We start from the raw sequence: 18,720 nt of genomic DNA, 5'->3' as shown, positions 1-18,720 counted from the left end.
TGTAATCCCAGCACTTTGGGAGGCCCAGGTGAGTGGATTGCCTGAGCCCGTGGGTTTGAGACCAGCCCGGGCAATTTGGCGAGACCTCATTTCTACAATAAATAAAAAAACTTAGCTGGGCATGGTAGACCACACCTGCAGTTCCAACTACTCGGAAGGCTGAGGCAGTGGACTGCCAGAGCCCAGCAGGTTGACACTGGGGTGGCCGTGGGCATGCCACTGCACTCTAGCCTAGGTGATGGAATGAGACTCCAACTCAAAAACAAACAAACAACAACAACAACAAAAAGAACAGCTTATTTTTTACATTTTCCTAAGATAAGAGCCTGATGGATTTGAGACAGCTATTTTACCAATTATTTCTTACCCTTCCCATCCTAATTCCTAAAGCACCAACCCAATCTTTAGCTAAATGATAAAAATCACAAGACTTTCTATCACATTGCATCTTAATTGTCTTTCAAATGAAAAGTATCAAATTGATGATCAAAGATATTAGTTTCTACTACATAGATATATAGGATTTTTCTTTGTCATGTTGTTCATTGTAAAAAAAACAAGAGTGATCAGCAAATCACTCTTGACATGGGCAATGACTTGAAAATTATCTCATGGTAAAGTATCCAGTGTTAAGAGTAGTCATAAAAATAAAGATTTTTATGAGTAAGAGGTCCACCTGCAGCCCAGATCTTAAATCTGCCTGAGAAATTTTTACATGAAAAAGAATTTTTTAAAAAGAACTTTTTGAGGCCAAAAGGCTTATAATCTTATCCTACCCAGTGAGAAAGCTCTGTGTTTTTCAAAGACCTTTCAGTCTACCATTTCAGAAAGGTCTTGAAAAGCCCTCTAGGAAATACTCTTTATTTAGATTTTTTTTTTTTACTTCTAAAACAGCAATCTTCAATACAATGACACATCTGGGTCAGAATATACTATTTAAAAATATGAAATTTCTTTTTTTCACCTTTAAATTTTTTATTTTAAAATTGTGGGGTACAATTCAGAGTTAGGTTGACAAATATTCATTGTGTAGGTACCCTTGTTGATAAGGTGTGCCCCCCCTTCCCCTGGCAGATTCCCATTACTGCCAATCCCACCTTCCCACTCCCTCACCACTCTGCAGTTTCCCGCTATTGTCAATCCTTACGAAATTTCTTTACTGTGCTTTATGCCATAAACTTTCTTTTAAAAAAATATGATATTATACAAATTACAAACTAACTCAATAACTATTAAAGAGAATAAGTTATGTCTATGACTGCATATTATTTTAGAGTATCTGTTCATCACATTTCCTTATTGATTGGTATTACCTTTATAAAAACATACCAGTAAGCATCTTGTGTATAAAAGGGAACCCAAAAAACCCTGAAATTTATTTATAAAAAATTGTGTATTTGTTCTTACACATTTGAAACTTCAGTCGATGTCAAAGTACTATCCGTTTGATGCAATACACACATCGAGTTGCTTCTTCCACTGTTCAAAACAGTTTTTGAACTTGTCAGTTTTGATGGCTTTTAGTGCTTCTGCCATTTTTTGTTTCATCTCTTCCACATGGGCAAAAGGTTTCCCTTTGAGGACTTTTTACATCCGGGGAAACACAAACAGTCACTCAGGATGAGATAGGGTGAATAGGTAGGGTGGGGCCCAGGGGTCATGCCATTTGGGGGTCAAAAACTGCTGAACATTTCAGCACGGTGTGGGCAGGTGTGTTGTCAGGGTGAAAGAACCAGTCATCTGTTTGCCACAACTCAAGATATTTTTTTCACAAATCATGACACAACCTTGTCAAAACTTCCAGATAAAAACTGTTTGGCCAGGTGCAGTGGCTCAGCCTGTAATCCTAGCGCTTTGGGAGGCCGAGGCGAGAGGATTGCTTGAGTCTGGAGGTTCAAGACCAGCCTGGGCAACTTGGTGAGACCTCGTCTCTACAATAAATCACAAAAACTAGCCGGGTGTGGTGGCGTGTGTCTATACTTCCAGGTACCTGGAAGACTGAGGCGGAAGGATCACCTAAGCAGGTCAAGGCTGCGGTGGTGGTGAGTGTGCCACTGCACTCTCCAGCCTGGGCCATGGAGTGAGACTCCAACTCAAAAAACAAAACAAAACTGGTTGATTGTTAAATCCAGAAGAATAAATTCCGAGTGTACTACAAGGGACCTGACTCTCCAAAAAATATTTTCTGGTGTACGTGTGTATATATTATATCTTACATTTTATTAGGTATTGCCAGATTTTTTTCTCCTCTGGTTTCTAAAGTATAGTACAATTCTATACATAATTAGGCAATCTGATCTGAATGTTTTCCAGTCTGATCTGAATCATAATCTAGGATCCTTGCTTCTGATGTCAGTGAGAGTTTTGTAGATGCCAGGTAAGTTTCACTCCATCCTTTGACCAGCTCTCTCATTGACTCAACAATGTGTAAATAACTAGGACAGATAATAATGTTACAGCTTCTAATCTTCAGATGGGAGTAAGAGTAAATAAAATTCACTTTTCATTTTATTTTAACCCGTGTGACATCCCTGAGCCAAATTGATAGCAATATAGTGTTTTTTACTTTCTTTTATTAGTTGGGAACTGTAATAATGACTAAATTTTAACATACCTGGGAATGTAGTCATCAGAGTTCCTGTACATTTTATCTGAAAGATATCCAAAATAGGCAAATTAAAAGAAAATGTGGCTTTGTTCGGTCTTTAATGCTCATGTGTACATCTAACCCTGAATTGTACGCCACATCTTTAAAATAAAATAAAAAAAAATCTTCTACAGAGCGTTCTGAGAGTTTAACCTCAGTGTCAGTTAATATCTTTGATCAAACCCTTCAGGTGACCACCGATTGAACTAGAGATAAAGACCTTCTATTTGGGCCAATCAGATTCTCTCTTGGTAATCAGGAATGGAAACAGTGCAGTTTGGAAGTAATGTAGAGCCCAGATGCATGGTCATGTTATGCACAAAAAAAATTAAGTAGAGAAGATGTAACCTTCATTCCTGCCTCCCTTGTGGTTCTAGTTCGTTGTGGGTCCTGATTGTACTTTCTGCCTTTGGACTCCACAAAACACCTCTGTATTCTTCTGGTAAGTTTCCATCTCTACCCATGCTGCTTTGATTAGGCTTTTCCTTTACCCCCAGCCCCCCCCAAAAAAAAGAAAGAAAGAAAAAGAAGAGAAAAAATCTCTAGGAGGCAGTTTTTTTGTTTTTTGTTTTTAATCTATCATCTATCTATCTACCAACCTACCTACCTGTCTGCCTATCTTTTTTTCTTTTTCTTTCTTTCTGTTTCTTGGCACGTGAGCACCAACATAAAAATGATGTTAAAGAAATGATGTTAAGACGCTCTGGCCATGCTTTCATTTCACCCACATGGTGCAAACAGTAGTAAGGAGAAATGAAGGCCTTAGGGAGAAGAGACCGCGAAAAAGCTAGAACACTGTCTCTAAAATTAATCAAAACAGTAGAATGGTTTCTAAAAATATATAGTTCTCTTTGTTATGCAGAGACAAGACTTATGAGAGATGTGATGTGGGATAACAAAACCATGAAAAAATTATGTACCCAACCTCAGCAAGTAACTCATTATTGAACCTTATAGGTGGTAGTTCAAGGGCAAATAAAATGAAGTATTTTTTACTTCTAGTTAAATATAATGAATCCAAAAGCTATTGGAAGTTGTACTTTTAAAATTTTTGATAGTGAAGGCAATAGGTTCATAACAAATCATTGAGAAAAATTAAGGAATATTCAGAAAACAGTTTTGATAACTAAGATCAATATTATGGAGGAATTTGTATTACCCATTCATCAATAAATTTTCTTTGATGTTAAACTAGATGGGCATACATAGCATGATGTTTATTATATTTGAATTGCCTAATCTGGCATTAAATAAAAGTCAAATCCTTGCAAAAGCTATTCATATTTTAAAAAACAATATTATGTAAGACTCTGATAGTGACCCAGAAACAACAATAATTGAATGAGAATATTTTGCTTTAACATACAAAAAACACTGTGTGAAGAACTAGCAATAACATTTTCAAGTAATTGAGTAAGTCACCAAACAACTGCAAAAATTATTTTTAGTTAGATGTATGGGTAACTGAGTTGAGTTATTCTCCAGAGAGGTTATTAACCATTAAAGAAATGTTAGTGGAACACTTTATGAAAATAATCACATTGGAGGATGAAATGGACATGTCACCTGTCAATGTGTTTGGAAGAATTCTGTGAAGAACCAAATGAGGGAAGATTTTGCAGAGCATATGCACTAAGCTGCTGCGAGACCAAAAGTGATGGATGTAAGTCATTTGGGATATGTCAGAAATACACTTTTAGCCCAGAGGAGATGTCCTACCATGAACTGCATATAAAAGATGCAGTTATTTTCAACTACTTTCAGATTAGTCTTGTGAATATGAATGTGCACGAATGCTGGGAAAAGTCTAGAGAGGTCTAAAAGATGTTGCAACCATAGCCACAAGGTAAGGGATGTTCAGCAAAATCAAAAACCCCAAGAAATGTAAAGAATATCACAAAGATAAAAAGAAAAATTAGTTAATATAGCCCAGAAAATTGTAAACTGGAAAATAAGACACAATATAAAGCATTGACTTATTATTTTATGAAGAAAATGTTGATACTCGGGTCACTAATTATTTTTCAGATTCGCCTGGAATTAAAGTGCATGCACAAGAATTTAGTCAAACTGTAGCCTGATGTAGAATGGAACAAATTTAGGGTTAGGAATCAGAAGACATGGATTTGATACCAGCTTTGCAAGGCATTTGCCATGTGATAACATGCATGTTACTTTACAACTCAGATTTTCAGTTTATTCACACAGTAGGGACAATAATGCCTGTATCTTGGAGTAGACATGGGAGATAAATAAGATAATTTTTGTAAAACATTTTTAGATGACAAAGCTTGTTGTAATATTATACATCCTAAATACATGTTATATAACAAGCCAGAATTTAATTGTGCTCATTTGAGTCAGGAAGTTTTTTCATTACATGGGTTAGTTGAAAACAGGTTGATATTAGTAAGATGATTTTTTTTTTTTGACTCAGAGTCTCACTCTGTCACCCAGACTGGAGTACAGTCCTTCCGCCTCAGCCTTCCAAGTAGCTGGAACTACAGGTGCGTGCTACCACGCCCGGCTAATTTTTTTTATCTATTGTAGAGATGAGGTCTCGCCAAGTTGCCCAGGTGAGTCTCGAACCCGCAGGCTCAGGCAGTCCACTCACCTCAACCTCCCAAAGCGCTGGGATTACAGGCTGAGTCACTGAGCCCGGCTGTAAGATGATATTTTAAAGTTAAAAGATTTACAAGTAAATCTTGATTTGGAATGAATGTATCAACATCTCACCTCTGGTAAAAGGATTGCCACCGGTTGAGCATTAATTTGAAAGAAAATATAAAAACGAAAGAATTTGAAAATAAAAATAGTGTCATTTCTTAATAACAAGTATGTATAGAATAAAAACATTTCCCTAAGCAGACTCATATTTTTAAAAAGATAATGTGAATTTCACAATTAGAGGTGTTTGAAGTATGAAAGTTGGTCCCTGGAAAGTATACTAATGTCACGTGCAAAAAGCTAGCTCTATGGAAAGGAATATATTGGATGTATTATCAGCAGAAAAAAAAAAAAAAGTAAGACCAAAAAAGCTGTGCAGGAAACAAAGGAAATAGAAGCAACTATATAAAAAAGCACAACATAGTAATGCAATGCTTAGATGGAAGGAAAGAGGACTAAACCAAAGAGAAAAATGAGAAAATAAGTAATGGGTAAGGGAGTGTCTGAACTGGGAAGTAAACAGTGCAAGGGACCTCGTTCCATGCTTACCCTGAAGTTGTAAATGTATAATTCGGAGTCAAGTGATCAGTATTTGGGTCATTTTCGTTTTACAATTTTTCCTAGAAGAAGGTTGATAGAATATAACCTCTCTAAGTGGGGAGTAGGAGTATAAAGTTCAGAGGTTACAGCTAAGAATAAAGGTCAGCCAGCTCAGGCTCCTGAAGCATTTGCTCTGTCCTAAGGCCTCATACGTTTATTTAAAGATAAATAGCATGACTTAAAAGCTGCCTGGAGAGTTCAATGAGATTTAGCAAACTTCAAACGTGGGCGCTTTGCTATAAAGCAATTAAGTATGCAAGACTGTGTGTGGGAAGAAGCCAGTGAGTTTTCATAATCCTTTCCTGTGATTCAGATGCAAACACTTGCGGTCAGGTTCGTAGTCAAGGGTGTGATGCAAACATATTTGCCTTTATGTTTTCTCCTTTAGTATTTACCTTCTATGCACAGCACAACAAGAAACAACAGCATATGGTTGAAACTCCACAATAAAATCTTTTTGATACATTTTCAATGTAAAAAATGTGCTGTAATTTTCTAGTAAATAAGAGATGTACTGATAGGACTTTGATGTCTGAACAAACCATACACTTGTTCATTCCCCTTCTCAAAGCAGAAAGAAAGAGTTGGATAAAGAATATTTCTTTGTATTGAAAGGAAGAAAAGGCTAATGCTTTCCTATCGGAAAAAGAAATAAGTAAAATGCTCCTAAAGAACAGATTTGAATGAAGAATCACATAAAAATGAAAGATTTATCTCAAGATGGGATGACAGAACTCCATTTCAACATGGCTACCTAGCTGGTACAGAAAACATCAAGGAGAGGCTTATCTGGTCTATCTGATTGAATGTGTAGATATTATATTGTTGCCAGAATAGAGATTTTCTTTTGTAAGCTATTTAACACACCAGCAAAACTTATTCACCGACTGTTTGCCAAGGTGGAGTCTTATCTTGCAAGTTTCTTAGCAACAAAAAGTAAGTAGCACAGACATAAAAAGTGACATGAGGCCAGATACAGGGCCATTATAGTCACAGACTAAGTGGCAGAAGAGCTGGCTATTGTGATAGAATCTCTTCTGGTCTGTTTGTCTGGGAGAAACAAGACAGGAAGGAGTCCTCAGGAGGCCTGGGAAGATGTCTAAAGGTTTGCAGAGCTAATCCCAAATCTACCTGAAATCTCTGGCTGAAAAAGAAAGATAGTATATTTGTTTGTATGGGATGGAAAGTATGACAGAGTTATTACTAATGCTTTGGAAAAGATGTCGGGAAAAGTTGGGACAGACAGAAAGGGCAGACAAAAGATGAGAACAAAGGGAATTCTTACAGCATTGATGAACACTTTATCCATTACACACCAATAAAGTGCAAGTCCCAGGGTTGTGTGCTCTACCTAAGAAGGGCACATTACTACTCAAATAAAATGATTTGTGATAGGCTAATGTTTAGAACCAGGTCCATGAAAGCCTGCGGGTAACTCTCTGAAATGGACCTGAACGTGACTTACATGACCACAACAGTTACTGCTAAAACTCAGAGTATCGTACAGAAGTGTTAAAGCACACAGAGATTGGGGGAGGCAGGAAGTGAGGTGGGAGCTGGAGAGGACCTAGAGGGCCTAGGGATAGTGAGAGCAGCAAAGAAGCCAGAGGAACTAATGGTCCCTGAAATAACAGACATTAACATGGAATGGGAGGGCATATAGCCACAGTGGGACCTTAATTATTTCTTGTGGAAGGAGGGAAGGAAGCACCAAGACCACAAGGTGTAGTGATGTGAGCTGTGCCAGGTCCAGGACTGACCTACTAAGTTCCCAGGACTGTGCAAAGGGTGTGTGTGTGTGTGTGTGTGTGTGTGTGTGTTTGTGTGTGTGTGTGTAATTCTCATGAGAGCCCTATGGTCTAGATGGTGTTTTCCACATGTTGTAGATAAGGAATCTGAGACTCAGAGAACCTGCATTACTCATATAACCTCTCCCAGCTAAATATTAAAAGCAGAGTTCTAATTCATATCAGGTTGACTTCAAAGGTATGCTGTTAAAAACAGCTGAGGGACTGAAATTGATTTTAAAAAGCATAATCAATAAATGCAATTTATTACTTCCCGTTTTTAAAGAATGTTGTTCTTTCTCACCATACTACTTTTAGGCAATGGAGTAATTATGATATGCCTGGGGCAGTAAGAGTTTGTATAATTGAAAAGAAAAAAAAAATCTGTTGTGAAAAAACAAAATGAAAAGGCGTGGCTTTTTTGAGTTAGCCCATGGTCTTTCAGGAGTGGTCAACTTACCATTATAAGCAAACTACTCTAAAAAGGAGTTGACATGGTGGAAAATGGTATAGATGGAGATAAATAAGTCCCAATGCATAAACTACCAAAAGTGAGATTGTAAAATCTGCTCACATTGGGTTGTAAAAGACTAGGGCAACCAGATACTTCTGAGATAGAAGTAATAATAGGTCAGTGAAGTCAGATTGGTCCTGATCATGGTCGTGTTGATAAAAAGTGATTCTTAATATCCATAATTTAATGTAATCCTAGGGCTAAAAATATGGCTAGTTATGTTGAAAGTAAATAGGTCATATTTGCTAGATGAGATTTAAGTTAAGCAGTTGGGCTCAAGCTAAACATGTCAGTCTATGTGTTATCTGGCCTCACAAAAATCTTAAGAGGCTTACCAATGGAATCAATAAGAGCAAGATACTAGTTCAGATGACTCTTCTTGTCCTTGATTCCACCTCAAATTATTTTATTTTTCTAGATACCAATTCACCTTTTTATAATTTAGGTGATAATGTCATCTGCCTTCATAAAATATGTTAATGAGGAAATTTAAATATACTCAGCTTAAACTATTGTATAAAGAAAAGTGTATTCTGAGCTGTTTTTTTTTTCTATAAAAGAAGGAAACTTTGTAGATGTATGATGATGGATCACTTATACATCTGACTTTAAAAGTTTGTTTGAAAATATATTTGATTTTTAAAATAATTGCTGACAGCATTGCTAATGAAAAAGCATTGCTTGCCTGAAGTTTCACTTTGAGCATAGAATTGATATAATAGAGCACCTAAAAGAGTGTTGGATTTCTGGCCGAGGACATTTGGTCAACAATGTAAATGTAGCATGTGCTGGTAGAAACCATTTTGCACAGAGAATTAGAAAAACTGGACGCTTATCCTTATTTTGCTATTGAATAGATGTGTGAACTCAGCTATGCCCCTTCATTTTCTAATGCCACTTATCTTTTCTTTCAAACCTGCATTACAACATAATGCCTTCTTTTTCATATTTTATATTACTATGATCAACACGTAAGATATTCCTCAGAGGAGCAAGGACACTTACTGCAATCTGACCATTGTTCTAAATTAGCTCCATGCAATTTTTCCTGGACACGTGTGCCTAACTTAATTTTCTTAACTTAGTTTTATTTGTTTTCATCTGTTAAATGACAATGCATTTACCCTTTTTTCTCTGTTCTTTTATCACCACTTAAATGCCCTGCCTCTAAGAGTTTCTTGGTGTTAAGACACGGTCCAGCAGAAGCTGAACTTTCATTCTGCCATACTTCATCCATATGAATTCCATATGGAAGTGTTGGATGCCTACAGTGTACAAGGCTGTGCCAATTGCTGGGTTTTACCTGTTTCTTGGAATCCTGACATCTCCCTTGACAGGCATGAGTGGCCTTATCTATTTCAGTCATGATACACGTAGGTGAAAGTCAAATGATGAAAACTGATGCCCAGTGTTGAAAAAGCAAAGCTGACAGTGGCAGATACTCTTGACCTACCCTCCCGGGACTGGGGAGAGTTTGGTAACAAATCCATGGTTCTCTCTACTGTGTTTCTAGTACCCTTCTGAGCCCATTCTTGACTGTTGCACTTGAGACACCCAACTAATCCTAAAAAGACTAGGCCTGAGTACAATCTTAAAGGGCTAGTCTTCCCTTTTCTCATCATGTGTCAGAGAGTACCTTGATGGCTACTCTAAAAGTGACTACAATTTCATTGGTTGTTCAATTGGAGGGGGAAAAACACGTTTACCAGGATAAGCCCTTCCAGCTCTATGCCCTAAAACAGAGATAAAGCTAAACTTGGGAGATGTTATCCCCCACATATCTAGTATGATTGCATTCTTAAATTAAGAGTACCCTCAGGGTAAAAAAACAAAGATTTTCTACAGATAAAAATATCCTATTGAATGACATTTCATTAAGTTTTTTATTCTCACAGATTTTCCAATGATTCCACAGTCTCCATTCAAACAGGTACCATATGACTATTTGTCAAAATGTATTACCTTGTCGCTGTTTTTCCACATAGTGGGAAATATTGAAGATCAGAGATATAAGCAGGGCCAAACCCAAGAAGGCTAGAAGTCCCCAGAGAAAAAAGGGGCATCCAGAGTTTCCTGGAAACAAAAGTAGACATATGAATAAAGTAATAGCTGCATACCCATTTGTTTTGATCTGGCTACTGCCACAGTTAAAAACACTGCACTTATTGATAATGAAGGACAGATTCTTTGCCAGGAAATTAATTAACTTGGTACAGATTTCAAAGTGGGTATTGGAGATAAGTCCCTGAATTCAGCATGGACAAAGGGAAACTAGTTGCCCACATCCTTGGGTTTTATGAAATGGAAGACTTTTTAAAATCTAGCTATTAAGAGATAACAAGCAGAGACTTATTATAAAAACTTTTGTTTAAAACCCAAGACATCCAGATTATCAGTAACCCTAATTGCCTATACTTTTCCCTTTCTCTAATCCTCAAACTATAATCCTACATGTTTTCTTAATTACAGAAAAACACCTGTGTCTTTTCATTAATCTCAGTAAAGAATAATGTGCGTTAGAATAAAACATTAATTCTGGAATCGTAGGAACCCGGTTTTGTTAAGACTGCCACAGGAAGCTTTTCACATACCATTTAAGCTCCCATGAATGTGTAGTGGAGAGTTAATTATGCTTCTCTTGCTCCTGGACCTCCACAGGGTCAGGATCATCAATATCACTGTCTTCCATCTCTACAACTTGTCATGTTGGAAGGTCTTCAGGGGCAATAACACACAGAGGGCTGTCATCTCCTGTGATAATGCCTTCGGGAATGCCTCCCAAAGGACCTGACTGAACCTATTTTATAGTTCCCTTCTTCTTTAATAAGTAGAAGTACACTCTAATGATAAAATCATAGTGTAGAAAGTACATAAACCAGTAATATAGTCATGTATTACCATTATCAAGTATTCTGTACATAACAGTACGTACTATACTTTTATATGCTTGGGAGCACAGTTGGTTTGTTTGGTCAGTATCACCATAAACATGTGAGTAATACATTACAATATGACATTACAACAGTTATGGTGTTAACTGACAATAGGAATTTTACAGCTCCATTATAATCATATGGCACCACCATCATATGTACAGTCTGTCATTGACCAAAACATTGTTGTGACACATGACTGTCTATAATATAGTAATGTTATACAGTATAGCATAATAGGGTATAGTATAACTTCCCTAAGAACATATTTTACAGCTAATTCATTATCAAATTGGCAAGAAAGTTGCATTGCTTAAAATTAAACATTTAATGAATGTCTTAGTAATTTACCTTTGGCCAATTTGGACTGGTAACCCTGCTTTGGAAATAGTCCAGGCTATAATTGTTGTATTAAATCCCTATGGCATATACTTTAGAATGCTGATCATTCACTTGTCACGTGCTGAAAGGATGAGAAATTGATTTTGGAAGGATTTTTTTTTACCCTGCCTGTGTGAACCACCTGGATCTATCAATGAATGGAAGCATGGTGGACTTTGATGACTTTCTATTCTGGGATTTGTCCCAAAATTTCTTAGGAAAATGTCAAAACTGCTTCCATCTCACTGACCATTAAAGCACACAATTGGCCCTAAAATGGCAACAGTGAGTTGAACTTCAAGTTGTAGTCAGAACATAAAAATGAAAATTCTCTGTTGCTCTATTTATCTTCCATTTTCCTCATTTTCTGCCTTTGTTATCAGGGTAAAATAAAATATGTTTTAAGAAACCAGTCGTATGAAACTCTTCATTGAATTTATTAATTTTAGCAATACTATGGAGTAGGAGATATTATTTAATACATCCTTTGGTACCTTAACTATAAGGTCATCTGTCTGTCTTTGATGCATAATCAACTTCAAGCGAGAATTATATAATACTCATTTTTTGTGAACTAATCGTATCCCTTACTCCTTATTTTCCCTTTACCATGACTTACTTGATTATCTTTTATACTGTTTTACTTATTTCTAACACTCTTCTTTTTGGGAGAGGGCAAATAAAAACATAGAAAATAAATAAATCTCTAGGCTTATCATCCTTGGAAGAACTAATAAAAATCAATCTCCTTTCTGCTTAGTGTTTTTTTCCTCGCCATTTCCCAAAGCATGTAGTATGTGGTATAGACTCAATAAATTGTTATGGTTTGGGTAATAAACATAGCACAATATAAACAGTCATATTTCAAAGTAGAAAACAGAAAGACTTGATCTATTGTTAAAATTACACAGAATCCAGCTATAAATCATCCTATCATTTGGACAAAATGATATTTCAAATAGATTTGCTTTCTTCTTTCCAATTAAAGAGAGAATTGAAATAGTTATATTAGTACACTAATTTCTATAAGAAGATCATTTTGCTCTTAGCTACAAAGGAACAACCAAATCAATATCACAAGCTTACATTGTACACCAAAGGTTTTAGGTTTGAAAGTTCTAATAACTTTCATGAAATATGTCAGCAACATTAAGGAAAGAACTTGGGCCACATTGTACATTCCTTGAGGGCTGTGTTTTTATCATTTACTGTAAACATAACCAATTGGAGGCCTTTTAAAACACAAACTAAATTCTAATATGTGGGAAGTGGCTTAGGCATGTGTGTGGGGTGGTTTCACAGTCATCAATTTTAGGAGTCTATAATTCTTAACACTTCTGTTTACTAAGAACTTTTTCCCTTTTATAGTATGAACTAAGTTTTAAATAAGAAGAATTTTATTCAGAGGCTTTGTGTTTCCAAACTGAAATTCTTAATATCTTTCATAATTTTTTGATCACCAATAATAAACAAACATAAAGAGACTAGATATTAAATAGCTAAATGATGGATTTTTTTTTGAGTTGGTGTCTCATTCCGTTGCCTAGGCTGGAGTGCAGTGGCACCGTCACAGTCACCCCAGCGTCCACCAACTGGGTTCCGGTGATCCTTCCACCTCAGTCTTCCAAGTAGCCAGAACTACAGGTGCACACTACCACGCCTGTCTAAGTTTTATTTATTGTAGAGACGAGGTCTCGCCAAGTTGCCTGGGCTGGTCTTGAACCCAGAGGCTCAGGCAATTCACTCACCTCGGCTCCCAAAGTGCTGGGATTACAGGCTGAGCCACCGAGCACAGCCAAATGATGGAAATTTTCAACTTGAATGGTAGATCTATTTAAATGTTCATAGACACACACTCTATACCTCTCCTTACCTAGTAATTATAAATATGCAGTATAAATATTGCCATACCCATGTAGGTATCTACTTGGACAGCACCTCATAATATTGTATGCACAAAGTGCTTAAAATTCTTGTCCAGCAAGTGCACCCTATGGTATCATTATTAATTCATTGTAATTATTTTAATCTATATAGCTTTTATCCAATTTTAAAAGACCTTCCACACAATTTGAATTTAGCTATTACTATTTACATTGTTAGGGAGAGCCAAAGTCCTCAGAAATTATTAGTAAGGCAATGACAGCTAGGAAGATCATGATTTAAGATTCTATCTGGCTTCCAACTTCCAGGGGCTAATAGTGGTAGGTTTAATTATAAGATATCTGACTCCCTTAAAGCCAACAATAATTGGCAGGCACTACATATTTGAAATTCACAATTACATATGCTCTGGAAGGAAACCCAGCTAAGCAAATACAATGTGTTTCTGCTGGCAGTTTTGACTTAAACAGAAGCCTTTACTTAAACAATTAACAATGGAAAAAAGTAATAAATATAATGGCTTCATTGTTTCTACTTCAGGCTATAGTTAACTGAGGTAAGTGTGAGTGTTTATAGTATGTAACATATAGTTCCTTGTAATGGCTTGCTTGGCTGGTAAACTCTGTCAGAGCAGTGAACATCTCTTTGCATTGCATGAATGCGTATATTTATTTTAGGTATCCAGAAGTTTCAAAGAAAAGTAATGGTATTATGATCCCCATAGGTATACCTGTAAAATGAGCTTCTCTTAATATGGTGATGGTTTGGTGCTCAACAAAGCACACTCTTGATGATTTTCCGAATGTGGCAAGTCATCACTACTCCCACAGTCCCAATCACCACTATCCAGTCCCATTACCCCATCAATAAAAGGCATTAGAATCATAGATATTAACCTGGGAGAGGGCTCTCAAATCAGTTCCAGGCTTTGGGGTAAATATTATATTGTTGTTAAGGCAAATTTGAAATCCATAGACCTTAAATGAGTATCTCATGAACAGAGAGTTGTTGAGAAGTAATGGTATATTTGGGGAAGTGGGTTGTGATGAGAAGAGGGAAAAATAGCAATAATGACTTGGAATGTCTGTTTTCAGACAGTGTGGGGAAAGAGAATGAGAGTAGTCACTAGATGTGTGGCTGGTTGTGGGCAAATTACTAAACTTCACTAAATAAAACGAGTTCAGATCTTCATCTGTGAGACATCAGGCCACCTCTTTCGAGTACATCATGATTCCTCTCAATGCTAACTGAATTTAATATTGAAGAAAGTATACATATGGGACTAAGGTGAAAGACAGATTTTTAAGGGAGTATATTATGATCGTTCCAATGCTAGACTCCTTGTTGCTTCTACAATTAAACTTTAAAGGAGATTGGTACACTTCCAAAATTCGTTTGGGGTTAAAGTGCTACCAACATTTCAGAACCTCTCTCTATCTGTATTAGCTACTCTACTTTTCATATGTACTTATTGTTTCTTATTAGAGAAACACCTTAGAAAATTGCTTTGAAGACGGCATTGTTGTGTGGAATCATTTCTCCAATGAACTACTTTGTTTCTTTTACCATTTCAAGAGGACTTAATTCATTTTTTGGGTCTCTTTTAATTCAGGAATGCTGAGAAGTTTGAATGAAATAAAAAATGACTAGAAAAGTACCCAATGATGTTATCTATTATTTACTAGCAACTTGTGGGCATTTATTTTTCAGAGCTGTGATCTTTAAGTGATAATCTTTCCTGAACTGACTTTAAAAAAAAAAATCACTGCCAAAATAATTGCCAAATACTACCTAAATTTAATGGAGAAGCATTATCATTGACCCATCGTTAACATTGTTTTTGACCCATATTACTTTCAAAGATGACTTGTAGGTTAGTTCTATCCAGTCTCTTGCGAAAGGCTTTCATCATTCTCAAAAATGATGAACTCCAATAGAAGCAAAACTGAGTAAAGACAATGAGACTCCTTTTTAAAAAACAAAAACAAAAATGCAACAATGTGTAAACTAAATTGTAAATCATAGTTAAATTAATTTAATTAATTTAATTATATGTAATTAATTTAATAACATACCCTCTTATAGATATTAAATTAATTAAGTAATGATAGCCTAAAGGCATTGTTTTCACCATTTGATTCAGCTGATATTAATTTTACATAAATGCAAAAACACAGTAGGAATTATAATACCAGAACATTTGTTGATGATGCAGTGACTACAGACATATAGATAGAAAAAAAAGAAAATGTTTGGGCTTTTGTTTTTCTCTATTGTTTAACTTGAAATAATTTTGTGTGTTCAATTTTTTTCTTTTTTCTTTTACCTATCTAAATATAAAGAAAAAACTATCATCTGATTCTCTTCTTTTTTCAAATTAAATTTTGTTTTATTTCGGCTTTTAATATCAATGAGGCTTTGAGGGCAAGTCCTTCATATTTGCATCTCTTTTGTGAAATTGTAAAGGGCCTTAGTTGACAATAGAAGAGCTCCTGTATTATACCTGAAGGAGAACTCTCAACTGCAAAATGGTATGAAGGAAATTTTATTATATTCCTTCTAAATTTAGAATTAATTTGTCCTGAAAATAGTTAAAAGTGCGTTCACTTCCTTTAGCCTTCTCACACATTCTGAGTTGTCCATCGTTACTAGCTCATGGCAATTGTATATAGGACTATTACCAACACTGGAACAACTGTTTTTGTGCTTTGCTAACACATGAACTAGGAAAAATAAGGAGAGGTATAAAAATCATATGTTGTCTCATGCTTCTTTTGTGATTTGTCTAATCAATTGGTGTTAAGATCTACCAATCAAAACATAGGAAGCAAATTCACAGAAATTGTAATACATAAAATCTTCTCTCTATAAATGACCCGTACCAATGGATATTACAAGTACTATAAGCACAAAAATTAAGCAAAAGATCTAATCAGACAATTCATGAATGATAGAATTACAAACCCATGCAAAAATGTTCAACCTCATTATAATCAAAGCAATGCATATTAAACGGTGGGTTAGCATGTCGTGTCTAGGAAATTAGTAAAGATTTTTAAAATGAGACCAGTCAGTTAAAGGAAAACACTGCTAGGATGAGAGTGAGTTGGCATCACTCTTGGGAAAGCAATTTGGCAATGATGAGACAGAATGATGAGAATGCTCATAACCTCTTATTCAATAATTTCAATTTTAGAGATATTTCCTAAGAAAATAACTTTTAATAAAGATATAGGGTTGTTCATCCTTTTGTCATTTAAAATATAGATAAAACTAGGTACAACATAAATGTCCAACAGTAAACAAATGACTGAGTAAGCCATGATTAACCCAACAGATGTCATTTTTTTGTGCATTCATCTTAAATGACTAGGCAGAAGTTATAATAAAAAGGGAAATTGTTTTGTTATAATCTTAATAAAAAAAGTCGCATATGTAGATTATTATTTCAGTTATGAAGAACAAACTATGCAGAATGTATGGGAAGGAAATACAACATAATATTGTATATTTTTTAAGGTGATAGAAAATATGTAAGATTTATATATATATTTCACAGTTCTCCCACTTTGCATAAAATATGCATGTTTTCCCTTACATTCAAAAGATGTTTATTTAAGGGAAAAAAGTACATAAAAGAATCCAAGAGGATGTACCAACAAGGTGGATTCACAACAAAGAATCAGGATGGATCCAACCCTCACAATCCACTGCACAATTTGTTGAATTTTCACCGGCATTTTCCCAATTGTCATCTTTCTGAATGTTGACAATTGGATTGACTGCTGGGAAGATACTATAGTGCTTAATCTTTGAGGGATTAGAATGTAGAATTAGAATTGCACCTATCCTGCTTCATATCTAAACTAAACTAAAGAGAAATATGCATGGTCAACAAAAGCTCCCTTAAAAATAACAAGTACTTCAAATGACATGACTATCAATGAACACTTACTGAAAAGAGACAACAGCTTTATATTATAAAACACTGCCACATATTTTTTCTTTCAGGAGAAAAGAGTCAATGTATATTCATGAATATATTTCAAAATATATTCTGATTACACTAAAAGTCATCTCTCATTTTAAAAATGGTAGTGTTAACTAGTTACTTTTTAAATATTAAGGGTCTTTTTTTAGGATTTAGAAATTATTAAGTGAATTTTTAGGCATAGGAATAGAACAAAAGAACTAAAGATGCCACTTACCTGACATGCTTCTTTTGTCAGAGAAATCCTTATATAGCCATAAAACAAATGTATGGATTAAAATGCTCCCACAAACTTTTTTTCTAAATAATGTTGTTCTGTTGTGTCAGAAGCAGCATGATGGTAAAACTTATCTTTATCGGTGCCTCAGGGTTTTTTTCTCTTCTGTTTCTTAAAGTCTTTTGTGTGTACTTTGTTCAGTTACAAACAGGAAATGTGGTGATGGAGGCTTCTAGAGTTTTGATCTGCAAACAGGAGACTTAAATTGTGTAACGTGGGAAGAAAAATCTCACACACCTCCATACTCTGGCTTTGAATTTTTATCAATACCTGAGTCTAATTGAAAAATAAGTAAATCAAAGTATGAATTAAACTAGGAAGGATCTTCCCTTTCTGGAGAGAATTCAGTTATCTTCCCATGAGTTAACTCACACAGAAACAAAGTAAAATAAACTAATCTGATAAGCAGAGAATAAGCAACCCTTGGGTGTGCTCAGCTGTTGTGTTTTCCTTAAGACATGATGGAAAAAATTAATCCTTTTTGAGTACTTACTATGTGTGGGTTGCTTCTGTATATTATCCCACCAGGAGACTACATGCCTGCCTTGTTTCCTGACAACCCTAGGCGGGGTCCTTCTGCCCTACCTGGATTCACCTGGCAACAAGCTCCAACTCTCAATCGCCATTCCAGAGTCTCAATATCAGAAGTCTTAGGTGCTGGTGTGCTTGAGTGCTTTAAATGCACTCGTTTACAGTCCTGAGCCCTATGGAAACAGAGTATTTGAGAGGAAGCACAGGAATCTGCATTTAACAAGCAGATTTTCCACATGCATTTAAAAACATACAAATATTTTATATGCTACAATAGTCTAATATAAGTGTTCTGGACAATACTTTCACAAACTCAAATAACCCTAACCCTAACCCCACTCCTAACCCTTATTCATCATTAAAACTCCAGAACCTAGAATTATGCCTGGCACACTGTAGGTCTCAATAGCTATTCTCATAATGATTGAATAAATAAAACAGTGGCAGATCTATGGAATGTTACACATTCCATAGACTTATATAATCGGGAAATATAACAAGATTGTCT

General features: G+C 35.6%; 1 protein-coding gene across 1 annotated transcript in view; it reads right to left on the bottom strand.

Moving 5' to 3' along the window:
- The window catches only part of LOC103267805 (T-cell receptor-associated transmembrane adapter 1), a 31,086-nt gene extending 13,237 nt beyond the window's left edge, over positions 1-17,849 (bottom strand). The window contains exons 1-3 of the mRNA XM_008065389.1: positions 17,622-17,849; positions 10,178-10,288; positions 2,615-2,651 (exon numbers count right to left, since the gene is read on the bottom strand). Coding sequence (XP_008063580.1) covers positions 2,615-2,651; positions 10,178-10,288; positions 17,622-17,628 — 155 coding nt within the window. The 5' untranslated portion in view covers positions 17,629-17,849. The remainder of the gene's footprint in view (positions 1-2,614; positions 2,652-10,177; positions 10,289-17,621) is intronic.
- Between the last annotated feature and the right edge of the window lie 871 nt (positions 17,850-18,720).

This window comes from Carlito syrichta, unplaced genomic scaffold, assembly GCF_000164805.1.
Source record: "Carlito syrichta isolate Samal-C Ts95f unplaced genomic scaffold, Tarsius_syrichta-2.0.1 Scaffold308266, whole genome shotgun sequence".
Lineage (NCBI taxonomy): Eukaryota > Metazoa > Chordata > Mammalia > Primates > Tarsiidae > Carlito > Carlito syrichta.
This window is presented reverse-complemented; position numbering and strand designations above follow the sequence as displayed.